This window comes from Fusarium fujikuroi, chromosome FFUJ_chr02, assembly GCF_900079805.1.
Source record: "Fusarium fujikuroi IMI 58289 draft genome, chromosome FFUJ_chr02".
Classification (NCBI taxonomy): Eukaryota; Fungi; Ascomycota; class Sordariomycetes; order Hypocreales; family Nectriaceae; genus Fusarium; species Fusarium fujikuroi.
The window spans coordinates 2,592,911-2,605,574 of NC_036623.1; the positions used below are offsets into that span (position 1 = coordinate 2,592,911).

The 12,664-nt window shown below is 49.0% G+C and overlaps 7 protein-coding genes; 4 read left to right on the top strand and 3 right to left on the bottom strand.

Moving 5' to 3' along the window:
• Positions 1-113: 113 nt before the first annotated feature.
• FFUJ_04511 (uncharacterized protein) lies at positions 114-1,526 on the bottom strand (the record flags this gene model as incomplete). The annotated part of the gene is made up of 1 exon (XM_023572193.1): positions 114-1,526. One exon carries the CDS (start codon positions 1,524-1,526, stop codon positions 114-116), a length of 1,413 nt encoding a protein of 470 aa, XP_023426363.1.
• A 1,232-nt stretch (positions 1,527-2,758) lies between these two features.
• FFUJ_04510 (related to laccase precursor) lies at positions 2,759-4,576 on the top strand (the record flags this gene model as incomplete). XM_023572194.1 has 3 exons in its annotated part: positions 2,759-3,035; positions 3,088-3,714; positions 3,765-4,576. The coding sequence occupies 3 exons, from the start codon at positions 2,759-2,761 to the stop codon at positions 4,574-4,576; spliced, it is 1,716 nt and encodes a 571-aa protein (XP_023426364.1).
• A 401-nt stretch (positions 4,577-4,977) lies between these two features.
• FFUJ_04509 (uncharacterized protein) lies at positions 4,978-6,441 on the bottom strand (the record flags this gene model as incomplete). XM_023572198.1 has 2 exons in its annotated part: positions 4,978-6,372; positions 6,421-6,441. The coding sequence occupies 2 exons, from the start codon at positions 6,439-6,441 to the stop codon at positions 4,978-4,980; spliced, it is 1,416 nt and encodes a 471-aa protein (XP_023426365.1).
• A 2,034-nt stretch (positions 6,442-8,475) lies between these two features.
• On the top strand, positions 8,476-9,142 carry FFUJ_04508 (probable blue-light-inducible Bli-3 protein; the record flags this gene model as incomplete). XM_023572199.1 has 2 exons in its annotated part: positions 8,476-8,670; positions 8,720-9,142. The coding sequence occupies 2 exons, from the start codon at positions 8,476-8,478 to the stop codon at positions 9,140-9,142; spliced, it is 618 nt and encodes a 205-aa protein (XP_023426366.1).
• Positions 9,143-9,224: 82 nt separating this feature from the next.
• On the bottom strand, positions 9,225-10,183 carry FFUJ_04507 (probable methyltransferase DPH5; the record flags this gene model as incomplete). XM_023572200.1 has 3 exons in its annotated part: positions 9,225-9,828; positions 9,876-10,000; positions 10,049-10,183. The coding sequence occupies 3 exons, from the start codon at positions 10,181-10,183 to the stop codon at positions 9,225-9,227; spliced, it is 864 nt and encodes a 287-aa protein (XP_023426367.1).
• Positions 10,184-10,697: 514 nt separating this feature from the next.
• Positions 10,698-11,411, top strand: FFUJ_04506 (related to C2H2 finger domain protein; the record flags this gene model as incomplete). Its single annotated transcript, XM_023572201.1, has 1 exon — positions 10,698-11,411. One exon carries the CDS (start codon positions 10,698-10,700, stop codon positions 11,409-11,411), a length of 714 nt encoding a protein of 237 aa, XP_023426368.1.
• Positions 11,412-11,964: 553 nt separating this feature from the next.
• Positions 11,965-12,561, top strand: FFUJ_04505 (probable ubiquitin-conjugating enzyme E2; the record flags this gene model as incomplete). XM_023572202.1 has 2 exons in its annotated part: positions 11,965-12,130; positions 12,197-12,561. The coding sequence occupies 2 exons, from the start codon at positions 11,965-11,967 to the stop codon at positions 12,559-12,561; spliced, it is 531 nt and encodes a 176-aa protein (XP_023426369.1).
• Between the last annotated feature and the right edge of the window lie 103 nt (positions 12,562-12,664).

Sequence of the window (12,664 nt, forward strand, 5' to 3'; positions counted from 1 at the left end):
AGTAAATCAGACTCAACTCCGGCACAATGCATTCATATCGGTCGTAAACTCATTTCCCGAAAAACGAAAAAAAAAAAAAAAACCACCGGCTCTGTCCATACGCCACGCATAATCTATGCAGTTTTATCCTCCACCACTCGCTGGCCATCCTGCTTCATCTTAGAGAGCTTTCGGTCAATGGCCTGTGTCTTGAGACGGACAGCTTCTTCACGATCGGCTGCTTCTTGTTCGAACTCCTGAATGATTTTGCGCTTCTGTCTTCTCGAATCCAGTAATCTTTGCATAAGTGCGCTGAACTCATGGACAAACCATTCTCCTGAGGTTTCCCAATTTTCCATCGACATGTTGGAAAACAAGTCATGCTGTTCCTTTTCACCTAGATGACGAAAATGCTCAAGTTTGTCTTCCAAATTGTCAGCATTGACTCCAGTACCCTTTTGCCCGTCCTTGGAAGGGTCAAAGTCGAAAGGCTGTTGCCGAAGGGAGGCAAATGTCATAGAGTGAAGAGCCACATCGTCATACTCAGGACTTGGACGACGTCGCTTTCTGTCGAGGCGACTAGTGTCTGATATGAAATTTGTCGTAGTGGGCATCGAGCTCTCCAGGAGAGCTCTTTGAACCACCGGCTTGGCAGGCTTGGGCCTGGGCGTTGTATGCTCTTCCTCCTGAGATGCAGACTCGGCATCTTCATCATCCAAACGGTGGACAGTCGGCTGCCGGGAGCTCTCGTTTCTGTAGCGCGTTTGCCATTGCGTTTCAGGACGCCTGGGTGATATATTCCTTGCTTGGTTCGTGTCGTATGCCTCTGATCGGCCGGAATGTGACTTTCGAATCCTCACTTCACGCATGGGGATTTTGGAGTCCGGTCGTGCCGGGGAGTCTGGTCGAACTCGACCACGTCCGTGTTGGCCGTTGAGTTTTCCATGCCTCACATTTACATCATCCTGGAAACCATCGCCCATATGATCAACATTGTGTTGTTGTGACCTACTGACCACGTTCATACGAAGATCATCACCAACAGTGAACAAGTCACTTGTCGGCGGAGGTCGATGAAATCGATTGCGGTCAAGGAGGCGGTGTGACGGAATGGTCTTCTTAAGATCGCGAGTCAACTCCGGCCCAAGCTTAACGGGATTGGATGGCTCGTTGTGCGGAGTTGTGAGACCAGACTCCATGAAATTTTCGTCAAGTTGCGAACCGGAGAAGATGTCGACCCGGCGATCACTTGAGTCTGCTTTAATCCGGCCATTTGGGGAAGATATTACCGAGCGCACTGGTGAATGATGCGGTGGTGGCTGGCTGAAAGGATAGTCCTGTCTTGGAGGTGCGGTGTTCCTACCACCGAGCCCCGTGATCTCCCGAGGATAGCTAGTAGGACGAGGTATAGGAGCTGTGGGAACGTTATGTGGTGGTTCTGACTTCGTGGGCTTGATATCCACCCCAGATTGAGCTTCGTTCGTTCGCTGGCCACCATTGGCGAAAGCCAGAAGCCGACCGCTTTTGTCCTTCAGACTGGGGGGCATCGTCGCGTTGGTTCGCTCGAATAGAAGATATACCGAGAGGCCTGGAGCGTTTCGATGCGCGCCGGTAACTGAAAGTCTTGAAGGGTTCGTTTGATTATGTACGCCGAATTTATCCCTGGCGATGGATTATGCCCTTTGATTAAAACAAGTGAATTGAATGCGGATGAAAGCAAATCTGTAGTTCTTGAACCAGGCTCAAATCCCCAACAACTAAAAGGGACCGTTCGTTGCAAGTTGTGAGTTGTGAACTGCACGAACCTGAGTGTTATGTTGAAGATAAGGAAAGTATATCAAATTGGGAGTCGCGGTTTCAGTTCACACACGCCCAAAGACACGACAGGCAGGGGCGCGCCCGGGGAAAGCGCAAAGCGCATAGAGAGTCGCGACGTCAGGTGACGTTGGCGGGAAGTTTCTAGTGGAGATCAACTTCCATTCCTACCTACCTACTGAGGTAGTCAGTCACCTAAGATCCATAACTTCACTGACATGAATGAGCCTCACCTTGACTCTCAACGACCTCGCGCTAGCCACATGTCAAATAAACAATTCTCTATATGAGATGAACCCTTGAGGTCATCGTGTGATGGGTTTCACGTGATCTCTTTCCTCTGACCAAAACACTCGAGTTCGGGATACGGCGAGCCCAGAGACATTCGGGACGATATTGTCATATGGAAGGGCCAAATCATACGTCTTCGATGCTTGAACACTTCAAAATTTTACATCGATGTAATTCTATTCAAGTGTAGGCTAGTAATGGCACTCCCATGAGCTCGTGTTGACAGTCGGCAATTCCGGTCTGATGCAATCTATGCCTATCAAATGCCCCAAGGCTCCTCTTCCTCAAGCCCCTGACACGAATGACAAAGTACATCACAGTTACTTGCAAGCTTGTGTATTCAATCACGTGAATCCCAGGAGACAACTCGTCAGAATCGATCATTCGCCGATGCCATCACCATATTCGGTCCTTCCGATAAAGTGCGATTCGACGCCATGGCTTCTCAACATAGGACTTCCCAGAGATCTGAAGCATTTACGTACTTCATATGACTAGAATTCATCTCGCTGATTCCGGTTGCGGTGTATGGTGATCAGACGAGACTCTTTCATAATGGCGGGAGTCCCGTTCTAACGAGTTGAAGTAATAGTTTAAAAGAAGAGATTTATCGCGGCATTATAGCGATAACTCATGCTTGAAGTCATTAATCAGTCTTTACTCATCTTTTGCAATGTCCAGACTGTCTTCAATTTCTCTCATCGCTTTGGCTTCGCCCTTAACCGCCCTGCCGGAGCCCATCAACTCCAAGTTTCAGAATCAAGGATCATGTTCGGGGAACACACCTACGACTCGAGACCAATGGTGTGGATTCGATATCCACAGTGATTACTACTCGGTTGTTCCTGATACTGGTGTGACGAGAGAATACTGGCTTGAAATCAGCGAGATAACCTTTGCTCCGGATGGAGTTCCCAGATTCGCTCAAGCTATCAACGGAACGATACCAGGTATGAGAATGCAGGCTTGGATTATATGCCAAATTGGAGCTAACTTTTCAAGGGCCAACTATCTTTGCCGACTGGGGCGATAATGTTGTCGTTCACATGACAAGTAATCTGAAGACTTCTTCCAACGGTTCATCCTTTCACTTCCATGGCACTCATCAAAATTACACAAACCCACACGATGGAGTTGTTGCTATTACCCAGTGCCCTGTTGCACCAGGGTCCTCTGTAACATACAGATGGCGTGCGAACCAGTATGGTACCTCGTGGTATCACTCTCATTTTGGGCTCCAGACTTATGATGGTGTTTACGGTGGTTTGATCATTCGTGGTCCTGCAAGCGCTAACTATGATGAGGATGTTGGGACTATCATGCTCAGCGACTGGTCGCACAAGACTGTCAATCAACTTTTACATGATGTCCAGCGAGAGGGTCCTGCGCTGATGGATAATGTTCTCATCAATGGCACTAATGTTTATGGAAATGACACCGATAAGAACCAGACGGGAGAGAGATTCAGATTGGACTTCGAGGAGGGCAAGACATATCGCCTACGTCTCATCAACACTGGGATTGATACTCTATATAAGTTTTCTATCGATCATCATACTCTCAAGGTCATTGCGGTGGACTTTGTATCAGTTGAGCCCTATGAGACCGACCACATCAGCCTCGCAATCGGTACTGTTCTCACAACTCCTTACCCAGTGCTTTCTTCTAACATTCTCCAGGTGAACGCATGGATATTCTTGTCACGGCAAACCGAGCTTCAAGGGCATCGTCATTTTGGCTTCGCGCTATCCCTCAACTTGACTGCACCAGAAACGTCAACCCTCAGAATGCGCTCGGTATTGTATCTTATGCATCGAACAGCACTACGCCAACGACGAAAGGACGCAAGCACGAGGATCATTGCCAAGATGAGCCTTACGAGAGCATTGTACCTGTAGTTCCTCGCAATGTTGGACCTCCCGAAATGGAAGTCATACAGAACGCCAACCGCTCCTGGAACTCAGATGGCATCATCAAATGGGCGCTTAACAGCACCACCATGATCGCAGAATGGGGCGAACCCTCCCTCCTCAAGCTCAATAACAGCGCCTCATTCACCAAGTCTAATGCTGTCATTCGTGTTCCCAAAAAGGATGTCTGGGTTTACCTTGCTATTGAGACAGAACAGGATATCTCTCATCCTATCCACCTTCACGGATTCGATTTTCAGATTCTCGCTCAAGGCCCCGGCCCATACGATTCAAATGTCACTCTCAACACAGAAAACCCGCCACGCCGTGATACTGCTCTTTTACCTGCCAAAGGACACCTTGTGATCGCATTTCTCACCGACAATCCAGGTGTGTGGCTCATGCATTGCCATATAGGTTGGCATGCTGCTGAAGGCTTCTCGCTACAATTTATTGTTCGAGAAGACGAAATCCCAAGCCTCGTGTCGGACCAGGAATACAAGGATATCGAAGAAGGTTGCAAAGCATGGAATGGCTTCTCACACAAGATGAAGATGGAGCAGGACGACTCGGGTATCTGATCAACCATTATGATTTTGCCACAGTTACATAATGCAATCGAATTCATAGACCCCTATAGACCATATACGAATTGCTCATGTCGCAAGACGTCAATCTGTCACTCATATTCAGTGTTTCCATGTCACACCTTCGATCCCAGCAGCCTTTGCCTATGTGGGCACTTAATTGGCCATTGTCCTGTCTAGAGATGATGCCCATTCCCATCCCGCTAATTCTTCATACCATTTTGCCCCCGAGACTCCATTCCAGTTCGTTAAAAACAACAACAAAAAGCATTAGCATCCTCATCGCTTGTAGGGGTATCTAAGCATGTTCGGACATAAACATATAATTCGTAACAATCGCATCATCGATTCCCCAATTTCAACGCCAATGTCCCATAGTATCATTATACTGATTCTCAGTCAGCAAGGTCTTCATTCACTAGAATCTCCAGGAAGGACGAGCCTGGGTGGGATTCTCCGCAACAGGGGCAGATACCCTCCTCGTCGCTGTCCCAATCGACATCGCTGATCTCGTATCCACTAGAGCGAGAAAACTGGACCCAATCCCGCTTCTCCATATCTCTAGAGACCGGCACTCGCTTCCAAATGACTGTTTCTTCGTCGCGGCTTGAAGTTGGGTGGCCCTCTTCGGTCGGGGCAGGAGGCAAAGCGCCAAGCCTGACATGGCTGTGTGAGTGTCCATGAACAGTATCCGAATCGTTTTCACTGTCTTCGTCATCATCATCCTTGGGTTTCCACGCCCGAATCACTCGGGCACACCATTTCTTGCCAGAGAGAGGTTGGAGATGCCTAGAGTGAGCCATGTAGGAAGCCGGGCCATCAAGATACAAACCTTCGTCTTTGAGCATGCCGCTCATTTCGGCAGATGCCTTCATTCCAGTATCATCAAAGGGCATGCCCGTGACTTGGAGTTCGTTCAGGGTGCAGCCGAGTTCATGAGAACAAATATCGTGAAGTTCGGATCCGGAGAAGGGAAGAAGGGTGTCGGAAAAGTTTACCAGGTCAAGGCGCAGAGACACAAGAGATGGCAGCATTCGTGGCCGTGGCTGCTTCCTGTTTCGGTAACTCGGATCGAAGGGTGCACGAAGCCCCTCGAGAAAGTCGACAATCTGGTTCCAAGTGTAGCACCGGAAGCCACCACGAACGAGAGGAGACTCGGTTGGACGTTGCTGAACTTTCAAGACGTGGTCCTTCTTTAAATCGCCATGATAACAGCGGTCCAGTTTGTGTCGGCGACAAGGCTGATCGTCATAGTATCGTGCAATGACACGAAAGGTGACATGGGTGATACCCTGACGAAACTTGACGGGAAGCTCGGCAAAGGTGCGAACAGCTTGAGGAGTTGTGAAAGTAAAGTTGTTCGACTCCCACAGGTATCGAGTACCTTCGATGTGAAGAGCTCTGCAGGTAGCCAGGAAATTAATGGCAATCTGGTTACCTCGCGTTTTCTCTTTATCGGACATGTTCTCAGGTGTGAGGGGGGATAGAGGATCGACAATTGGGAAGGGAGATTTCATAGCAAACTTCAGAATACGAAGAATGACTTCCATAGGAAGATATGGATGACCAAGCTCCTGAGCGGTCATAGAAGATCGGGTCTTGCGCTTCAAAGGATTGTCTTGATTCATGTGGTTCAGAGCAACAGAAGACCAGGAAATGCCGTTTTCGCGCAGAATACGCTTGAGTTTCAGGTTCTCTTCGGTGAGAGACTGATTTGCACGGCGGAGAGGATGGTTAAAGGCAGCCTTAGCCTGGTCTTCCTTGTCCCGACATTCCCACGGGTAAGCCATCTATAACTTGTCAGCTAACTCCAGGATGAATATCTTTGAGATACTAACCGCGGGGGTATTTGATGTCATAGTCACGTTCGGAAAGATAGTTGACGTATGCAGATGGCTGATTGAACGAACAACGTCGGATAAACGATCGCAAGTTCCAGTCAACGAGAGTGGACGAGTAACAACTACGTTGGTCAGAAGTGAAATGAAGATGTCCCGAGCTTAGCCAGAAACTAAGACCACAAATGGGTTGGATGGTCTTTGTACAGTCGATGGCGATGGACAGGGTAGACGAAAATGAAATGGGAAAGAAGATGAAGAATTTGAAGGGGAGGCTTGTACAGAGAACAGAATGCAGAAGTAGGTATGCTGCAATCCTGTTGCGCCGGCACTGAATTAAGGGTTTGTCTTTTTTGCTGTGATGCGGTCTGGGGTAGTCAAGTGAGGTGAAGAAGAGTGGAAAAGGCACAACCGGCCCGGGAAATGCTATCCGCTTGTCTCTCGACCAGATTTGCGAATTGCAGTTGACAACAGCAAAGGCGCGATGCCTCCAGTGTCTGTTTGTGCTGGCTTGTTGATTGCAGAATGGTCTGGGATGGAGGAAGATGAGGGCTGGTGTTGCATGGGAAGTGCGTAGGGATGGAAGTCGCTGGTCGGCATGTTCTTACCTGAGGTTGCTTAAGCCAGGTGGAGTGGAGTTCCCGTCCCTAAAGTCTGCTGTTTCTTGTGTGACGTTATAGGCTCGGATTAAGGAAGGCACCACTTGCAACACAATTAATAAGGCAAGGACCGCCGGGCGAGTGCTACCCGTCGCACCTGTCTTTGCCGCTCGCCGACTGAAATTCCCCAAAAGTGGCAGCCCATGCGATCGAGATCTCCGAAGGTCCACAGAGAGAGTTTATTACTACTAAGGTAGACGGAGACAAAACATCCGGGAATCTTAAAGCAATGACAATATCTTCTGGCGTCATCAAACGTTTACCTGTCAATGGGAATTACCTAGGAAATCACTGCGACAAAGTAGTAACATCCCAATCTTTCAGTGGTGTAAACCGCTCACTCGACTGACATTAAGCTGAATGGGCTCCATAACAGGAAATGTAGCTGCACATGGAGCAAAGCTCCTATTCGAGCTTCCTATCGGAAGTCTTCAACAAACAGATAGCCTAGGTATCCTGCCTATATCATTTTGAGCTGTGTAGCACAAGGGTTGCTAAGCTATTCCTTGACGAAGATCGTGCTAGGGTAGAACGATCATTATTCGACTGCAGTTGAGTTATGAATACCAAGAGACAACTTGTGTTTCATTGGCCACATTATCCCTCGCGTCCTCTCCGAAGATATCCCTAGTATTATTCAGGATCTGGCAGTGATTCAGATACAATCATGTCCAGTAAGTCAAGGGCTCACACAGGCAAGGGTTTCCTACGAATAACCAAGACCATATTCAATCCAACGCAAGCTCCCGTGAACAAGCATTGTGTATTGAGCGGAGCGGGTCTCTGCATAACGGTATTGACTAACCTGCATTGAACGGAAGATAGCACAACGGAAAGACTCGTTTCCTTTGGCTCCTCGGTACTCAGATACCTAAAGTACTAAGGTAGATCTCAGTAGCCTCGAGTTAACGATGGGTTACTTGGGCCAGGGCTGGCCATGAGGCGCTGACTCCCATTCCAAGGAGGAGGGTGAAATAGAAGAAATAGAAGCCCAGTGTGACTGAGACATAAATATTGTGCCCAGTCCCCAAATCATATTACCGAAATCCAATGGAGTCCTTGATTGGTGGAATGACGCGAGGCTTGTTGACACAACAGCTTCATGCCTCCGTGCAGGAACCCATCATGGACGCTGACGTCACCATTATTATTGTTCGATCTCAAACACCCCGCTGCGATTGCCCTACATGTCAACTGAACATCGATGATGAAATGCATACGATTGTGCCATGATGGCTTGCATGCTAACCTATGATGAGTAAGCAATAGTTTGTTTGGAAGGAGGTATATAAATCTGCTGGAGAAGCTTCAACTTTTGTGCTTGAGCTCTGATCTTATCTTCAAACATCAACATCTACAACCCAGGACACTCCCACCACATACCAAACCAAGCAAGATGTCTTTCTCTAACGCAAACACTGGCGATGCCCCCGCCGATCCTTACAAGAAGGCAAACGCCGAGGAGGTTCCCCTCCAGACCAAGATTGAGGATCTCGTCCACTTCATTACCAAGGAGAAGTTTGGCATGATGACCACCCGTGGCTCAGGCTCTGGTAACCTTGTATCTCGCTGCATGGCACTGGCTGCCACAGTAAGTGTGTCTTTCATTGGGATTGAAACTCTATCTGACCCTATTGTAGGAGACTGGAGGCATTGACCTTCTCTTCCACACCAACACGGAGTCTGGCAAGACCGACGACCTCGATGCTGACCCTCACGTCAACGTTTCTTTCATCAACGCCTCCGGAGAGTGGGCTTCCATTGCTGGCAATGCTAGTATTAGCACGGATCGAAGTCTTGTTTCCAAGCACTACAGCCCTACACTCAAGGCTTGGCTTGGTGATCTCGGTGACGGTGTCCATGATGGTTCTGAGAATGATCCTCGTATCGGAATCATCCGGGTCAAGACAGTATCGGTCACCTATTCTCTCGTTTCCAAGAACCTGCTGAGCCGCGCTGCCGACATTGCTTCCAGCGCCGTCACTGGCGAGCCTGCTTCGCCCAACACATTGAGGGAGATTTCGGAAGGGGATGTGCGATCTTGGCGCGCTTCGCGAGAGTAATGTTCTCAATAATGCAAATCTCGCTTGTACGATAGGACTTTTATCAAGGGCGATACGAATTCATGACGATATTAGCAACCATTCACAGCTGCTTTCCGTACTCAGCTTTCCATAGCCTATCCCACTTCTCCTTGTCAACCGCAAACTGCCGGACGTAGTCGAGCTCCAGCTCGTGTGTTCTTCGGCCAAGGAGGACGAGACTGTGAAGAGGAGGCCCTAGCTCCTCGTCCGTAGAGCAAAGCTCCTCCAAAGTACCAGCCACGAACTTCTCCGTCTTGCCTCCCACGCGAGCAGCGCCAATGGCCAGACTATCCTTGGTATAGACACCCTCCTTACGCTCGTCTTCAATCTCTAGCATCTGTTGTGCACACTGGCCGACAGTCATGTAGCGGGGAGGCTCGTAGACCAGACGACCTCGGGCCATGTTCTCGAGACTCTGCTCCTTGACCTTGATATCGACCAAGACTAGCGTGTGTAAACCGATTTGACGATTCTCCTTTATCCGATCGTAGAAAGACGCGGGCTTCCATGTATCAGTGAAGAAAACCATGGACACGGTTTGTCCAAAGTTGTAGAGCTGGAGACCGCATGCGCCAATCCCGGACATGATGGAGGCGTTGGGAACGGTTCGGACAGGGATTTCGAGTTCCCGGGCACGAAGAACAAGATCCGTATGAGTAGTAGCACTGTAAGGTATCAGTATACAGCTACAAGTTGGATCACTAGATCGTACCCGAAGGGATCTCCAACAACAAGGAACGCAACATCTTCGTTCTGCGCATTTCGGAGGATCTCGTCGCTGTTTGACTCGACCATCTCACGGTCAGCTACAGTGATGGATCGTCCATAATACGATTCCTGGCATAATCAGCATTGGCTCTTGGTTTAGGGGATGGTTGCATGTACCAAGACAGATTGCTCGACAAGCAGAATGCTAGTATAAGCCTCCAGGTAGACCCTGGAGGCTTTCTTGACGACCTCAAGACCCTTGACAGTAATATCTGTCTCGTCAGAGAGACCAAGTCCTACGAGGTACAACATTGTGATCCTTCTACGTCTGATTATTGCAGTAGTATTTCGTGGTGAAAAATTGTCCCTGGGTCGCGACTCAAAAAAAGAGATGCCCCGCGGCGGGGTATTTTTTTTTTTAGCGCTCCCTGAGGTTTGCTGTGACCTCATGCCAAGTACCCCTGTCGCTCCAAAGCATTTCCCGTCTGGCTCGGGATAAATCGCACGGGCCGGGTCAGTTTTAACACCGGGACGATGTTGCGGTTTCGAAGAAGTCCAAGGCTAATAAGTATATCTTATAGACCCAACGCTAAGTTTTCATATGCGGCGCGAGCATAATGGAGATGGATTACAGCTTGTAATGCAGAAGCAAGAACCGAAATTGCATTTTAAGAGCGTGGTTTTGAGTTAGATGCTGTTTTCTTGTGAGTATCTTTTTCGGCTAGACTTGGTATAAATTCTGCCACTATGATCGCGTCCCAACTTTTATCATCCATGATCAGTCTAGAACCTATACGCTTTGCTCTTCACATACTGTTATAACCCAATGTCCGACTCCAAGAAAGGCGCCTATGGTGGCGCGCCATCAGGCGATACCGATTTTCGAAAGACCTACGATCTCGACGAATACGCTGCCAAAGCCAATGAACGCGAGGCAAAAGAAAAAGAAGAGTCCAAGGCGCGTTATGAAGCCAAGCTGGCAGGCAAGAAATACCACAAGCCTCTAACGGGCGACGAAACATACACATCAGCACGCCGGAATGTCATAGATCTCACACAACAAATCGGAAAAACGCAGCTTGTCCCCGGAGGTGCAGGTGTCGGAAAGCGTGGCCGTGGAGCTGGTTTCTACTGTGAGCCTTGCGATCTCACGTTCAAAGACAACAAGCAATACATTGAGCATCTCAACACACCACAGCACTTGATAAATACGGGACAAACGACTGAAGTCAAGCGCGCGACGGCAGAGGAAGTCCACGAACGTATTGAGTATTACATCCGACGGCGAGACGAGCTGGAGAAGGAGAAGCAGACTAGCCTACACGAACGACTACAGTTGCGGGAAGAAGAGGCCGAGAAAGAAGCCGAAGAGCGGAGGAAGAAGAGAAGGGAGGATAATGAAAGGAAGAGGATCAAGAAGGAGGAGGAGGCAAGGGTGAAGATGGAATATGGAGAGGACGTTCGTGTTGATGGTGAACATGACGAAGACGATATGATGGCAGCAATGGGCTTTACTGGATTTGGGACGTCGAAGAAGTGATGGATATCTAGGTCGTTCAATGATACCCCGCGTTCAACATGGTTTTATATGAAAAGTTCAGTCGGCGTACAACAGTCAAGAATGAAACAGATGGTTGGAGATATCGCAACAATACAGAGGTCGGTGTGGGTGAAGTCAACACTATAAATTAAAAGTGAAAGCAATATGAAACAGCATGCATATTCTAAGCGCTACTCATTTCTTCCATGACTCAATAGATGCAAACCATAGCATCCAATGTTGCGAAATGAGCGCCGCATTATTTCACTACCGTCCTTACTTTGCCTTAGGCTATCAAATGAATCCATACTACGTTCATGGGATCCGTGAGGCGGGGCCGTTTTCCAGCTAGAGCCCAACGACTCCCCCACCATCCGCCTCTACCAGGATATCCTATGAGGTAAAGTACCTACCTAGTAATGGACCACGCATCTGCGGACTGATCTTGCATATACATATACGGCCTCACCAGCTTCTGCTGGCGCCGTCCAATCCTTCTCTCAAGTACCAACCAAGCTAGAACCCTCATCAGCGCCTCGTCCACAAAGACATCATGGCCGCTAGTTCTGCTCCAGCAGCTTCGTTGCTGAAGCGACAACTCAAAGAGATGCAGGCTGGCAAGGATATTCCAGGCATCTCATGTGGCCTCGTAAACGATAACAACATCTTTGAGTGGGAGGTGATGCTCATGATTAGCGACGACTGCAAATACTACGGCGGTACGGCCAGAGCCTAACCTCGCTTCCCCCTCATGGCCTTTGACATACGCTGACCTCGACTTCTAGGAGGCAACTTCCGGGCTCGTCTATCCTTTCCGTCGAGTTACCCTCACATGCCACCTTCACTCACATTTCAAGACCCCATTCCTTTCCACCCGAATATCTACGAAAACGGCAAGCTCTGCATTTCCATCCTCCATCCTCCCGAGGAAGACGAATATGGCTACGAAGCGGCCTCTGAACGTTGGAGCCCTGTCCAGACACCCGAAACTATTCTTCTCAGCACCATCAGTCTTTTCCACAGCCCCAACGACGAAAGCCCTGCCAACGTGGAGGCTGCACGTATGTTCCGTGAGGAGAGGGAGGGCAAGAACAAGGATTTCCGAAGACGCTGCAGAAAGTGCGTGAGGGAGAGCTTGGGCGAGGATTAGATGCAGGACTGTTCGCTATATATGTGGCTATCGTGGGAGTGTGAAGCATACGTGGGTTGGCGTTAGCTGGTTGGAACGCCTTGCGATGGTCATCAGCGTTCAA